Genomic DNA, 14180 nt, shown 5'->3' with positions numbered 1-14180 from the left:
ACACACACTTGGTGTTAACTTCACATAACGCCATATTACCTATGGGGCATGTTCAAAATGTACATCACTTATTTAAGAGCTGAAGAAACCTTTTTACAGGATTTGGTATCGACTGTCTGTAGTGATACCTGTGTCAGTTACCGAGCCGAGACGTGGCGTGGGGTCACAGAGAAGTCAGAGGTCAACGTTATATAAAGTCTCTTGAATCCAGGCTCTTTTGTTACATGAAAAGCTGCCACATCACAGAGCTGTAGCCGTATGACAGAAGAATGACACTCTACATTAAAAAAAAAGCAATGCAAAGTTTTTTTTGAAAAAGGTAATGTGCTGCCAGAGAAGTTCAGCGTGTCGTAGGATTGATTGAGCTCCACTGCAGTGATCGAAGAGCATTCTTCAAAAATATATTCCCTCATTTGGTTTAGACAAAACAAAACCTGCCACTGCTTTACGGCTATACAGGTATCTCACAATTAACATGATTTTACTTTCGAATAATCAATCACGATCCCTCGTGTCCTGTATGGACAGAGGCGATGTCGTCCAGTAGGACAGAAACGTTTCATCGTAGCATGAAAACGATCGCTCAGATCAACTTTGCATTGATTTCCAACAAGCTTTCCATCTAAAGGGGACAAGTGAATCCAAACCATGTCACAACAGCACAATAACAACATCAAAGCCACTCGATCCTCTCACTGTGGATGTGGGGAGGTCAGGTTTTTACTTTTAATTTGCCACCTGCCATTATGAATTCAAATAAATATGTTTTTTTATCCGGAATATCTTTGATAATTGCAAGAAAACATTTCTGTGCTCCTCCCTTCCCTTCCTCATCAGCTGCAGGAGAAGACATGCACAAATGTGTTGTGCATTTTTGGTTAGCTGTACAAACATTACAACATTTGAGTTATTGAAGCTCAATCAGTCAGCAGAGCTAAAGACTTGATTTCAGACATAAACCTAAGGGAATGTATGATAACACAAAGTGACTCCGCGTGCATCAAGATTCAGTTTAACCAACACAACAAGACTGCCGCCTCTAAACATTAGAACTGCCACTCTGCAGAGCGCATCCCGTAGCCTCTTTCAGTTGCTCCTCACTTTCGCCGTTTCCTTCTCCGTCAACTCCTCCTCGGCCTCCTCTTTACGAGTTATGTGAATGTTTGTTCTGTCAGAAACTGTCCCGAGCATCTTAGCGCTGTGCTCCAGCGCCTTCGCTCGCAGCGCAGCAATACTGTTCTCCCTCAGTTCCTCTTTAGAAATCGGTGAACCGGTGTCTTTATTCTGCTTCGGCTTATCCTCCTCTATCACTTTATCCCCCGATTTCTCCTGTGCCGGTGAAGCTGGTGGCGGTGTCAGGCCGTGGGCTTTTCCTGGAGACGTGTGGATATTTTCAAGAGACTTCTTGTGCATACCTGGACAGGAAAACAGTATTTTTTTAAAGAAGAGACCGGAGAAGTCACAGATGAAAGAGCTTTCCTGTTGTGATGATTTCTGTGTGTTCAAATGAGGTTTAACGAACGTACTGAGATGTTTGACAGTGAAGTAAAAAAAGGAGTGTTAAAGAATGATCCATACATAGGGGATTGATTGGCAAACAGAACCTATTATTCAATTAGAGTTACGTAATTGATTTAAACTAATCAATTGACACGAGGTGAGAGAGGAGATCTGGTCTAATCTGCCCTGATGAAGTAGGATTATCACTGTATTGACTTCTACCTTTTAATGACATGCTGAGGCCTTTATTGGCTCCTGATTTCAGGCAAGCTAACCCCCGTCCTCATAGGACACAACTCAATCTCAAACGCAGTCCACAAATATTTAGGTTTTTTTTTCTTTTTGCATTAAGAGACTTTTTTTTGGACAGATAACTTAAAAGTGGAATTAACCAAAATAAAAGAAGATTGCTTTAATTGTTTAGCATTTGATTTGTCAGTCAAAGAAAGGAGAGTGTTTGCAGATTTCTGCAAAATGTGCTTCTGATGTGTATTTTTTTAAAATGCATATCAAATGATGGAGGATGATTCATAATTAATAAGAGTTGTGAGGAAGGCGTTTGACATGTGGTACCCATGGGACTCACCCAGTAACCACGGCGCATAAGAGTCTGTGCTGCCCTCCTTGGCTGACTTGAGGATGGACTCGGGCAGCGGGATGGAATGGCGGACCATGGCTCCGTACAGGCCGTACTCTGCCATCACACTGCTGCGCCCCCAGCACTTCTCCCTTTTTCTCCATTTGGCCCGACGGTTTTGAAACCACACCTGGACAGATGATTTTAAGTGGTGAGGACGTTTTATCACACATGTAATCCCTGAGATTTTTTTTTTTATGTAAAATTACAAAAAATTCTGTTAGCTTATCACACAGACTCTTCTCTAATTATTCAATGGCAATTTTTGATGGAATTTTTTTGGTTTTTAATCATACATTTCCAGACTAGACATTAAAATACAGGAACTTTCTGTCATTTCATGGTTTATCTATTACTTATTTACTTTGTTGTAGTATGAATGGTCTCGGAGGAGGTCTTTTTCAGTAGGAAAAGCTGTAAAGTGTATGAAAATAGAGTTAAAAGTCTAAAATTTATGTCCTTCACATATTTCTTTGGCGGGCTGATTCTAGCCCATGGCCCTTATGTTTGACACCCCTGTTATAAAGGCTGTTTATGCATGTGGGAGCAGAACATGTGATATCAGAAGTGGAAAATATTGTCTAGCGTGCAATTAACATGTGGAAACACATTTGGAGACATTCTGCAGAAATGACAAATATTATTGTGCAATGGAAAATTAAACATTGTCCTGAGCTCTGAAAAAATTTGAAACAGTCATCTTCCTTTAATTTCTACATTTTGCAGCTTTTAAACTCTTTATTATACAATGCACATCAGAGTGCAGTAAGCTTTTATTTGTTGCACTGGGATATGAATGGCAGATTGGAATGAGGCTTAAAAAACATCCTCTTAAAAATGTTTTCTTTTACACATGCACATGTTGCAATATATGAGTCTAAACACACAAACTGGACTTTTATTTTCTGTACAAATGTGTGCATATCCAGTGTGTGTGTGTGTGTGTGTGTGTTTCTGTTTCAGGTGCCTAAATTGATTTCCACCAGGCCAGACCGTGTAATCATCTCAGCCTGCTTGTGAATATGGATGAGGAAAACAGGGGGAAAAATGAGCATCCTAAAATGGCCGTGGATGCAGGATGAGATTGTAAGAAATGGTGTGTGGAGTGCGTGCGCCAGTGTGTGTGTGGACATGAGCACGCGTGTGTGTGTGTGTGCGTGCATGCGTTTTGCAGACCTGGAATTAAAAACGATGAAAGCCGGGCCTGGAAAGCTATTCAGGTAGATCTGACGATAACCTCCATCTCATAAAAAGATGGGCCCCAGATGAGCAATCATGCTTTTTGACAGCAGCAGTGTGAGTGTGCATGACAGCGTGTGTGTCTTTGCTTCCTGCGAGGTGACCCGAGGGGGGCAAAGAGGCTGATTGAAAAATAAGTTAATTTCCAGGCCCGGTCGATGGGAGACAGGCGCTCAAATATCACGGGAAATTAAAATGCTCGTAGCAGCCGGGCGCTGGCCCCTGCTCAGCCGCTGACCTCTGCTAATTAATTTCTATGTAGTTATCATTTCATTTCAGGGCTGCGGCCTGCCTCTCCCAGGAAGAGACGTGATAAGTTCTCCTCTATTAACTAATTACAGTGTGAAGGTGAAGTGCTGCTAATGTGAAGACCTTGTGAAGATGATGATGGAGCAGGTGACTGCTGGCTCTTTCTGTCTGCTTTAGTGACTGAAGATGTCGCCTCTGAGGTGGTGTTCATATTGCACCAAATATCTGAATCACCTGCCCACATTTTGATGTCAAAGACATCAAGATGTTAGCTGATGAAAACATCTTCATGTGGAAAATTTAAGATATCAGAGTGTGGATTTCTGCTTCCACGCAGAGACATGATCCCACCTGTATTCTGTCCTCCGGTAGCTCAGTCTTCATGGAGAGCATTTCTCTGGCATAGACGTCTGGATAGTGAGCCTCATTAAAAGCTTTCTCCAGCTCCTCCAGCTGATAGGATGTGAAAATTGTTCTGCAGGAAAAATAAAAGACCAAAAACGATTGGATGCCTTTTTTAGTCTTTTTAAAATCAATTAGTATAAGTAATTAAATCCAGTCTCATATTTTAAATGCTTTCAGTCTTATTAGTGATGATGGCTTTACTTGTGCCTGTTCATTCATTTCACCTGGTTTTTATTTTTCAGGAAATATCTTTTTATGAAAAAATATCATAATAAAGTATTTTATTATTTTTAGTTGACATCAGCTTTGTTACATTTCTAAGGCAATATATAGGCAGAAAATGTTCCCGGTGACTTCAGATTTAATCACCTATAAATCGTATGAATATATCTTGTGTCTTGTGAAAAAAAAAATATAAATGCAGAAAACCCCCCAAAACGAAAATAAAAATATATATTCTTCATATTTTGTATAAAGAAAAAAGCAACAAGAACAAGTTAAAAAGAAAAGTCAAAAAGAAAATCCAGAAGGAAATCAGAAAATCTCCTTATTCTTACGCTAAATACCGCGTTAAATGAAACACCGTACGCTCACGTGAACTTCACCGATCATATATGACAGTCACTGTGTCCTTAAGGCCAAACCGACAAATAATGACCTAATATTTCTTTCGGGTTTTTTTTGTTTGTTTGTTTGTTTTTGTTTTACCTGTGTCGTCTTTTCTTTCGTTTCTTGCTCTGACCCATAGATGATTTGGAGAATTTCTGATCGCCGGAGGAGCTCATGTCATCAGAATCTGTGGACGATTTTAAAGGTTAAAGGTTAAAAAATATTATTACTGATAACAATACTACTACTGCTGCTACTACTACTACTAATAATAATAACAAACTGGAGCCGATTATTTATTTAAATAATCATATTCATCTTCTTTGATGATAAATGATAAATAAATATAAAAACAACACAGATATTATAATAGAAAATTGAAAATGTGTCACATCACACCTGGAATTAAAACAGCCATTTAAAAAACTATTTTATGAATATTTTAATAAATTAATAAATAGAAATACGAAGGCCTTTTCTGTTCGACCCTAACTTGCGCATTTTCAACACAACTTCTCATTTCTTCTTTTTCTCATTTGCTTTTAGTGAGACATTTTTTCCCTGTTGCCTCACGTTGGTTCGGGGATTTGACATGACATTTTAATCTTCACATAAACTTAAATATTACAAACACTCCGACTGACTGAAACTATCCTCGTGCTTCAGCGACATGAAGTCTCACCGGAGCTGGTGGAGTGCTGCGCGTCCATTTCCGAGTCCACGCGCGTTGTCCTGTGCAGAGGCTGCAGGTGCACATTTTGCGCCTCTGACAGCACCTCCAGAAAAGCAGGCTGGCTGTAAAACGAGTGTATTCCCTCCGGTCGCAGTAAACTTACGCCGACCCCGAGGCCTCCATGTCCCAGGGCTGACCTGGCGGCCAGAATGTGCGCCCTGTGCGGCAGAGCTTCCAGCGGCCGCCTCGGTGCCGCCGGCGGCTCCATGTTTAGGCCGAGCAGCTCCTGGATCCCAAAGCCGGTGCGCCGCTGTGCAGTGGGAGCCATCTTCCAGGTTGCAGGCGGCTGTTGGTGGGCTCCCCCGTGGCTCACGCAAGTCTGTGAAGCTGATTTCTGTTTATTCTCCGAGTCTGAAAGCACTGCTCCCTCCTTCCCCGTCATGATCCCACTTTTAGTTCCGCTCCCTCCAAAAAAAAGAAAAGAAAGAAAAAAAGCTAGAGTCCCCGGTGCAGTCCGCAATGTGATGCTCTCTCTTTAGCTCCACTGCTCTTTTTATTCAACAGGCGGCAGCCAATCACAAGAGAGGAGAGACTGCATACTAAGTTTGTGGTTTCTCCGGAGCTTTATTAGCGCACATACGGAATATATTTTCGGACACTGATGGATTTTCTGTAAAACAGCTACTAGACTCCGGCTGGTGATGATCAATCACTACTACAGTTTAAGGAGCTGCTTTATAGACCCTCATCGGAAAAAACTTTGGGTTTGAAATGACAGCGTATACTCTTTTCCCCCTGTCTTACATCGAGAATAAGGCTTACTTTCACTGCAGCTCTTGGCATTTCTGTGTGTGATCATCTGATCCGACTCATTGAGTTTAAACAGCCGGATTAACCCATCAAGTCCAGGAAATCAGCATAATTTGTGGGGAAACGATGTCAGTATTGAAAATTACTGGCAAAGTAACTAAATAACAAACAAAGAAAAAAAGAATATATATGAATATAATTTAATGTAACTTAAACCTGGATAAAATTGTGCGTAATGTAGTCCCGATATTCGTGTTTGTTTTCTTAGAACAATAAAGGTATTTTGAAGGCCCTAAAAGCTTTATTAATCGATAAACACTACATTTCACAAAGGAGGCCATAATGAGTTAATTCGTCCGTTAAAGACGCGAAATAATCATTCTATGAAATAGTTGTTCTGACGTGCAAATTCATCTTAATAACAGCCATGCTTTCTCATGAATTATGCCAATAATAAATAGAGGGACCAATTCTCTTTGATATAAAGAACAAAAGGAAGGAAAAAAGGAAATCTTTCATAGGTCAAATTTAAGGAAGGGCTCATACACTCACATCTGGTCAACACCTCCTATCAATTAATCAATTAATTCATCTCCTTCTCTGATTGATCCGTTAGCAGCTCCAAGCGTCCTACATAACTCACACGGTGATTTGCATATTCTAATTAGGGTTGCGCACTAAACGTTTTGTCTTTGGTAGCGGTCTGCGCATCTGTTGATAGGTTATTAAGCCCCCCCTCCCCTTTTTTTCTTCTGTGGAGAGCCACATGATAAAGAATACACTGTCCCAGTTCGGGGGTATTTAGGACACACCCGGGTGGCAATTATAAACGAGACAAACAGCGGACCAAACGCCAGCGCACAATACAGCAACAGATTGTTTCCCAACAACACCCACCCCTGAGATTCAAGTGTCTTTTTTTTGTTTGTTTTAGCTTGAGGTCTGATATCACAAACCCGCGGCTGAAAGGTTGTGCAGTGTTTCAGTGGGTTAATCCGATTTCGAAAGTGAGAGCAAACGGAAGAGGTCTTTAGGACGTCAGGGGAAATCTTCTGCAGCTTCCCTTCATTTGTCACAGAATAAACCTCAGATCAAATCCAAAGCCAGTGAGTTGTGAAATGGAATGAAAATAGTCCCATTTTCCCCTCTTTTCCCTCCTCGAACCTAATCTGCTCTAATCAGCTATTATTCAATTATTGCCGCGTTTCAGTCGTTCGGAGATAATTTGAGGCACACTTTCGGACATCTGGGCGGACAATTACGCCGAGGAGAGTTTATGGAGATGAGTGGACGCGTTGCGGAGATGCGGTATTGTCAATGGGACATGTGGTGATGAATAAATAAATAAATAGGTGGTTCCTGTGGGACTGTTTGGCACCAGTGCGTCAGGCAGTCATTGACGGTCAACCCCAGGTTTGCTGTCGGTTATTGTTGGTTGGTTGGTAATCGGTAATGTGATCTCGAGATGTGGCATCAACCCGATCAAGCCGATTATTGGCTCACTGTCGTCGCCCAGAGCGTCAGGTTTTAACGCTGCGCGTCACCCTGCAACCAAAGAGAAAGACCTGATAATATCAGGACTCTGGACTATATCACCTTTTTATTTAGTTTGAGGCACAATGTTTAAAATTTTTAAAATGACCCAAATATCTTAAAAAAGTAGAGAGAGAAGAGAACAGTGAAAATGAGATTACCTCCAGCGACTCAGACAATTCATTAGAGGTGAATAAAGAGATCAATGCCATACCAAATAGCCGTGGTAATAAAGTTTCTCTCTCTCTCTCTCTCTCTCTCTCTCTCTCACACACTCACACACACACGCACACGCGCGCACACACACAGCAGATAGACAGACATTTGCTGTATCATTACAGTACATCTCTAATTGATTCAAAAAGAGAAATAAGACACACAAAAAAACTTAGTAGTTTGGAATAGACCTGCAAGCAGATTAAGTGTTATGACGAAATTATTATTATTTTTTGACGTTTTTTGGTAAAAATAATAATAATAATAAAAAAAAATATTACTATTATTATTATTATTATTATTATTATTTTGTCTTTTTCTCTGATATTAATTTGTTCTGTTATTTTAAATAATTTTAGTTGTGTTACAATAATATCTCAATTTTTAAAAAAGAATTTAAAAAAAGATGTTTCCCACCTCATTTGCCACAATCTGGGTTAAAATACTGACATTCACACCAATTTAATTACAAAATGTGAAACAAAATGCATGGCAGGCCTAATCTTACTGTCATCAACAAGGTTGAGCCAATTAAAAAAAGAACATTCCTAAATAATGAGTCAAAATCTGTTTTGTGATATCTTTAAAATAAACCAGCTTTTTATGAAAAAGTATTTTTAGCTGTTAATCAAGTTTGCCTTAATGTGTTAGATAAAATAGTCAATAAATGTTACTTAAAATGGGCCACATCCTGAGCTGAATCTTAACAGTTATTCCAGATGGTTTCTTCTGAAAATACTGGTATTAATATTAGATTTTATTATTGCATGTGTTGCATACTTTTCCCACATTTTGCCTTCTAAGTGCATTTGCCTGTGATCTGTGTTTATGTGTACTTTATTATGTATACTTGCGCATGTTAGTATTTATACGTGTATGTAAACGTTCACAAATATGCAAAAAACACTCACTAACGTATGGAAGCTGTTTCCCAGCACTGATAAATGGATAAATTATTATTTTTTCAGTAGTGGATACAATTTTTCATAATAACATGTAGCGCACAGACTGCTATTTAGCTGACGCTCGCTGAAAAAGGAGAGAATAAACGAGGCATTTTGAGTGATAGATTTTATAATTGTTATCATCCAGACAGCATGCTGAAAAGAAAAGAAAAAAGAAAAGAAAGAGAAGGTAGAGGAGAAGATGAGAGAAACTTTAGTTGAGTACGGGGAGACACTGACACAGACAAATGTCTGCTTTCTAGCAACAGAGTGGCGTATACTACTGTTCTAATAATTTAATGCTATGCAAATGTATTATTACATTATGTTCTCAAATTAAAGTAATCAAATGTTTTGTTTACACTTTGCAGTTTAATATCCCATTTTATTTGAACCCTTTGTATCTCAAAAAATGTGCAACAACTGATGTTTGAAAAAACTTTAGGGCCTGAATAAATACATTTTATTATATCAATACAACACAAAATTATCAAAAAGAAACTGCATGAACATAGCTTAATGTTACATATAGGGTTTTCCTCAATATCCCAATTGACTAACTAAAAAGTGTCCCAGTTGACTTGACAGTTTAGTTGACTGCACACTGATACTTGTAATCCCTTCAAATGTAGTTTTTTTTTTTCTCATATCTGTATCTCCGATCCCTGAAAGGACTAAAGCAATAATATGCTGTAATTCTACTGAGATAATTTTGCAGACACTAATTAAAACTGTGAAAATATCTATGTACAATGACAAGTAATGATTTGGTTATAAATAAAAGTCAGGACTGAATGTTGTTGGGTGACATGCAGCTCAGTTCTCTGTCTATACTCAACATTGCTGCAAAGAAACACAAATACAAAAACAAATACTTTAATATAACCCTACACCAGTTAAATTTACTGTAATTTATATATATAAAGATCAGGCATGGTTTGTTTTGTCATGTTAGAGTTTCATCTGCCCCTGTCTGATCTTTGTCTATGTTTGAGACTCCAGAAATGGCTCTACTAATCTAGCTAATTGCCATTTCCCAGAGCTTGGCATTTAAGAAGAGGAGCTGGGTCACCAAACAGCCGTTGATCAAAACATCCCATTAGAGCAAAGAAGACAAAAAAGCTCTCACAGTCCTAACAATGTGGCACCAGTGAATCAACAGTTTGCTCTGTGGGCACAAAGCATTAATTAGGGCAATAACTTCATGCTATTGCCATTCTATAGTCTCCATTTCTGTATGAGTGCATCTATTTACGCTCTGAAGTTTGTCGGGGACTTGCCGAGTGTGCCGCATTCCCCTGTTGCATGTGCAGATGTGTTATTGGCGTAATGAGGAAAACACTATGAGAAACGTGGGAGAGAACCCCCCCAACACCAAAAGTTTCTTGACAAAATAACATTACACATTGTGGCTGCTCCTAACAAGAATTGACATAATTACTTGGGCCCATTTCTTGTCTAATTAGCACATGTCCACAGTAGACAGGGACTAGCAGTTAGGCAGGTGAAGGGAACTAGACAGGCATGGCAGCAGCAGCAGCACAAAAAGGGGCCCATTTAGTGTAATTAGGTGAGACAATGCCCCTGACTGTTTTCAGCTATGGCAGTGGCTCAAAACTGGGGGCAAACCGGCAAGCGGACGCCCCGTGAGTTGCATTGCCCCAAGACCCTAATAAGCCCCTAATTGTCTTTTTGTGATTCACATGGGCAGTACCAGCAGACATGAAGACAGCCTATTCCTGGTTTCCTGTGGAGAGTGTGGTGCCTGGCCCAAGGAGAGCCTGCAAAAGTCTCGCAGGGAACTCCAGACAGACATTCAAAATTTAGGGAGCTTATTAAACAGACAGATTCATGTCCTTATAAAAAACAAAAGAAAACAAAAAAACAGTATTACGTTTTAGTTTTAGCAGTAACATAGATGCTAAAAATAATGAAAATCACACTTAAAGTTACATTTTTACCATTCTGATAAATGTCACTGATTATTTTAAATCTTGTGAGTAAAGTGCAAGAAATTCAACACTTGCAGACATTTTAAAAAATTGAAACATAGAAAAGAACAAATAAAACTCTTGCCAGTACAGCCCATGACAAATAGTATAGTATTCCAATATGTTTCAAGTTAGAGTCTTATTATGAAGTACCTAAAGTTCTGCCATTCTTACCTGTAATTGGAGTTAATAGAGCTGTAAAGGTTGCTGATGGGAGGATCCACTGTCCTAATATTTGTCTTCTGCTTTTACATGACCACACAGCATAGATACAGTATCAAACATTACAGCCAAGCTCCTCTAATACCAGTGACAACAGCAAGAAAACTTTATAGCAGGAAAACCTAATGACAGCTAATTGTAAAAAGATAGTATGCTCTCTGCCAGTGTTAAGATTTTGCATATCAGGATGTGTAAAATCTCATCTGGTCTTTACCCGGCCTTGTAATGATTTAAATATACCTCATCATTATTTATTAAGCACAAGCAGCGTGTGAAATTCTATAGAACCACATTTAGCAGCAATAACATGAGTGTTTGGTTTCTCTGTGACTTTATCAGTCTGTCATATCATTGTAGAGAAATTATGGACCACTCTTCTTTACAACGTCTATCAGTGGTCTTTTGATCCATTGTTGTATAAGAATTGTCAACTTTAAATTTTAAATCTAATGTAGATTTTGGTGAAACATTTTTTTTCTGTTTCGAGAGCTCAGTTTGTTATGAAGGTGTGATTTTTACATTTCTGAGGGTACTTGCTTGTAAATCTTTCCTGTTTGTTGATTATACAGCCTTTTACACCAATTTTAGGTCCTATTCAATCTCTTTTTTTCTAGCAATCAATGAAGCCTTGGCTCATAAGCAGCTGGGCTCTACAGGCTGCATTTCAACACTGTAGGATGAGCCTGTTTAAACACTCACAGCCTCGCAGACTCGTCCATATGTTTGAGGCCTCTTCTAATGGCAGCTGGTTCTCAGAAGATTCAATATTCCATAATATGTTCTCCCTATGATCATCCGCAGTCAAGGCCCAGCTCAGAGGGACATCAGCTTGATGTGCCCTCACTCCTTTAATTAGCTGTCAATTAGTGCAAATGAATCAACTGTTCGCCTAATTAAGCAATGCCACCAGGCAGCTCCCGTATACAGGCCATTGTGTGAGCAGCATGAGAAATCCACAGCTAGCAAACTCATTTTGGATCACGAGTGCAACTTAACGATCGCACTGACAAACCGCGTTCATCGAGCTGCGAGTGTGAGCGGTGTTTGTCTGGTCAGGGTAAAGGTCAGTGTGTTAGTGTGATCAGACAAATCTTACCTGTATACCTTTTTTTCTTTAATGTCAGTTTATATGTGCCAAACACATACATGCAAAATGATCCTTATCCTTCCTTATTTGCAGCACACTGACAGAATCCCAAACATAAATACTATAAAACACTATGTCATGTCAGCTAAGTTCACAAAACATGTAGTCAGTATTTGCACTGTAGTTGGCAATAAGATTATACCTTTTCTTCATATCAAGTGTAGATGTTTTTAGTCTTTCTAACAATTAAATCAATAAAATATTCACACTTTTGATCATCTTCTCCACCTTCTCCTTTTAGCCTCCTGATTCACATGAATGACCCTTAATTAACATAGTTGCTGTTTTCTATTTTAAAGCCACTAGAATATTATTTTGTTATGCAGATCAGATATTTCCTTTACAGCTGGAGTGGAAATGTAATTTCCTCAAACATCTGTTCACCCATTTTTTTTTTACATTTATTTATTTTATTACTGTGACATGCCTGTTCTTATGAACGTTTCCCATAATTAAATAAAAATACTGGCAACACCATTAACCGAATCCAAGTTCAGACATTGGGTGCTTACAAGTGAGTTCAGAGGTCACTGAATTAAATAAGCTATAAGGCTGCAGAGCTGTAGGTGCGCTTGCATCATTATCATTTATTTTGGTGGCACTTTGTATTACAGCTGCCAACTTGTGGTTTAATTTCCCTCCATTTACCATGAAATGAATCTGGATTTAGGATGCACGGAAGACAAATCATTTCATTTAATGAGGACCTTTGAGGCACTTTGGAGGAAAGAACGAATAATAATTCCCCTTCTTACATCATAAATATTTAGCATTTTAAGTGCTACAAGCTATATCATAGAGTATCTTTCATTCATTATGTCATTATCCGTTATTTATCCAGGTGAGAAGACTGATTGAGATTTAAATCTCATTTCCAAGAGAGACCCGGCCAACCTAACATACCCTCTTGCATAATGATTATAGGTGGAGATATCTTCCCAAGGTATGAGCTGTGGCATGTTTACACTTGAAGTGTTCCTTTTTTCCATTTAAAAGCTCACAAGGTCACAAGCATTACCTGTATTAAATACACTAAATCAAACACAGTGATAAATACTTAAATGTCATCTACATGTGTGTATTTAAGTGCAGAGCATTTATGCATCCCCTTAACATTACAAAACACCCCAGAAATCACCTTACTGTTAACACAAGACACGTGTATTAACTTGAGAGCATTAAAGAGAATCTATGCACATGTTATTAGTCTTACATCTTCATTTTGTCTGTACGCGTATGCGATAATCACATTTAATGGATGCACGCTGTTCAGAGGCTTGTGAACAGTCCAGCTATGTTTCCTCTCTCCCTCCTTCCACCAGCCTCTCTGGACCATTACAGGCTGTAATTGTTATTTAATGGATTAAACATTCATCCTCTCTGCGCAAAGTCCGCAGAGAGCATCACCATGTTCACACAGCTAAACATGCCCCATCACACACACACACACACACACACACACACACACACACACACACACACACACACACACACACACACACACACACACACACACACACACACCACCACCACCACCACCACAGCAACACTCATTTGACAGCAGTGTTTGTGCTTAAAATTCAATTACCCACTTATTGATAGCTCTCTGGGGTGCTAAGGAAGTGGACAAAATGGTGCTGGTGGAAGTGTGGATGATTTCCCAGGAGGCCCCAAGCTCCTCTGCACATCTCCAGCTGGATCTATTTCATGGCTTTACTCATCAGCGGCAGACGCAGATGGAGCATAAGCAGCAGTCATACACCTGCACACACCAGCGCATGCAGACACAGAGACTGGGGCTGTAACACACACACAGACACACACACATACGCACATACACACACACACAGTGGAAACACAAGTCATTTATTACAGTGCATTCTAACAGTGAAAAGATGATAAGACATTTGGTGAGCTCTGATTTTCCAGGAGAGAACAAAACAAAACAAATTCTTCATAAAGATTAATTAAGTATATAAACAGTCATTTCATGTCTTTGACACCA

General features: G+C 39.2%; 1 protein-coding gene across 1 annotated transcript; it reads right to left on the bottom strand.

Annotated features, from left to right (window-relative positions):
- Nucleotides 1-711: 711 nt before the first annotated feature.
- Nucleotides 712-5805, bottom strand: LOC116310787 (visual system homeobox 2-like). Its single transcript, XM_031727702.2, has 5 exons — nucleotides 5322-5805; nucleotides 4739-4826; nucleotides 3977-4100; nucleotides 2087-2267; nucleotides 712-1415 (listed from the first exon to the last, which is right to left on the bottom strand). Exons 1-5 carry the CDS (start codon nucleotides 5752-5754, stop codon nucleotides 1087-1089), a joined length of 1155 nt encoding a protein of 384 aa, XP_031583562.1. The 5' UTR covers nucleotides 5755-5805; the 3' UTR covers nucleotides 712-1086.
- Nucleotides 5806-14180: the final 8375 nt, after the last annotated feature.

Source organism: Oreochromis aureus, linkage group 15 (assembly GCF_013358895.1).
Source record: "Oreochromis aureus strain Israel breed Guangdong linkage group 15, ZZ_aureus, whole genome shotgun sequence".
In the NCBI taxonomy this organism is placed as follows: domain Eukaryota; kingdom Metazoa; phylum Chordata; class Actinopteri; order Cichliformes; family Cichlidae; genus Oreochromis; species Oreochromis aureus.
Note: the sequence above shows the minus strand (reverse complement) of the source record. Positions and strands in the feature narration are given on the sequence as shown.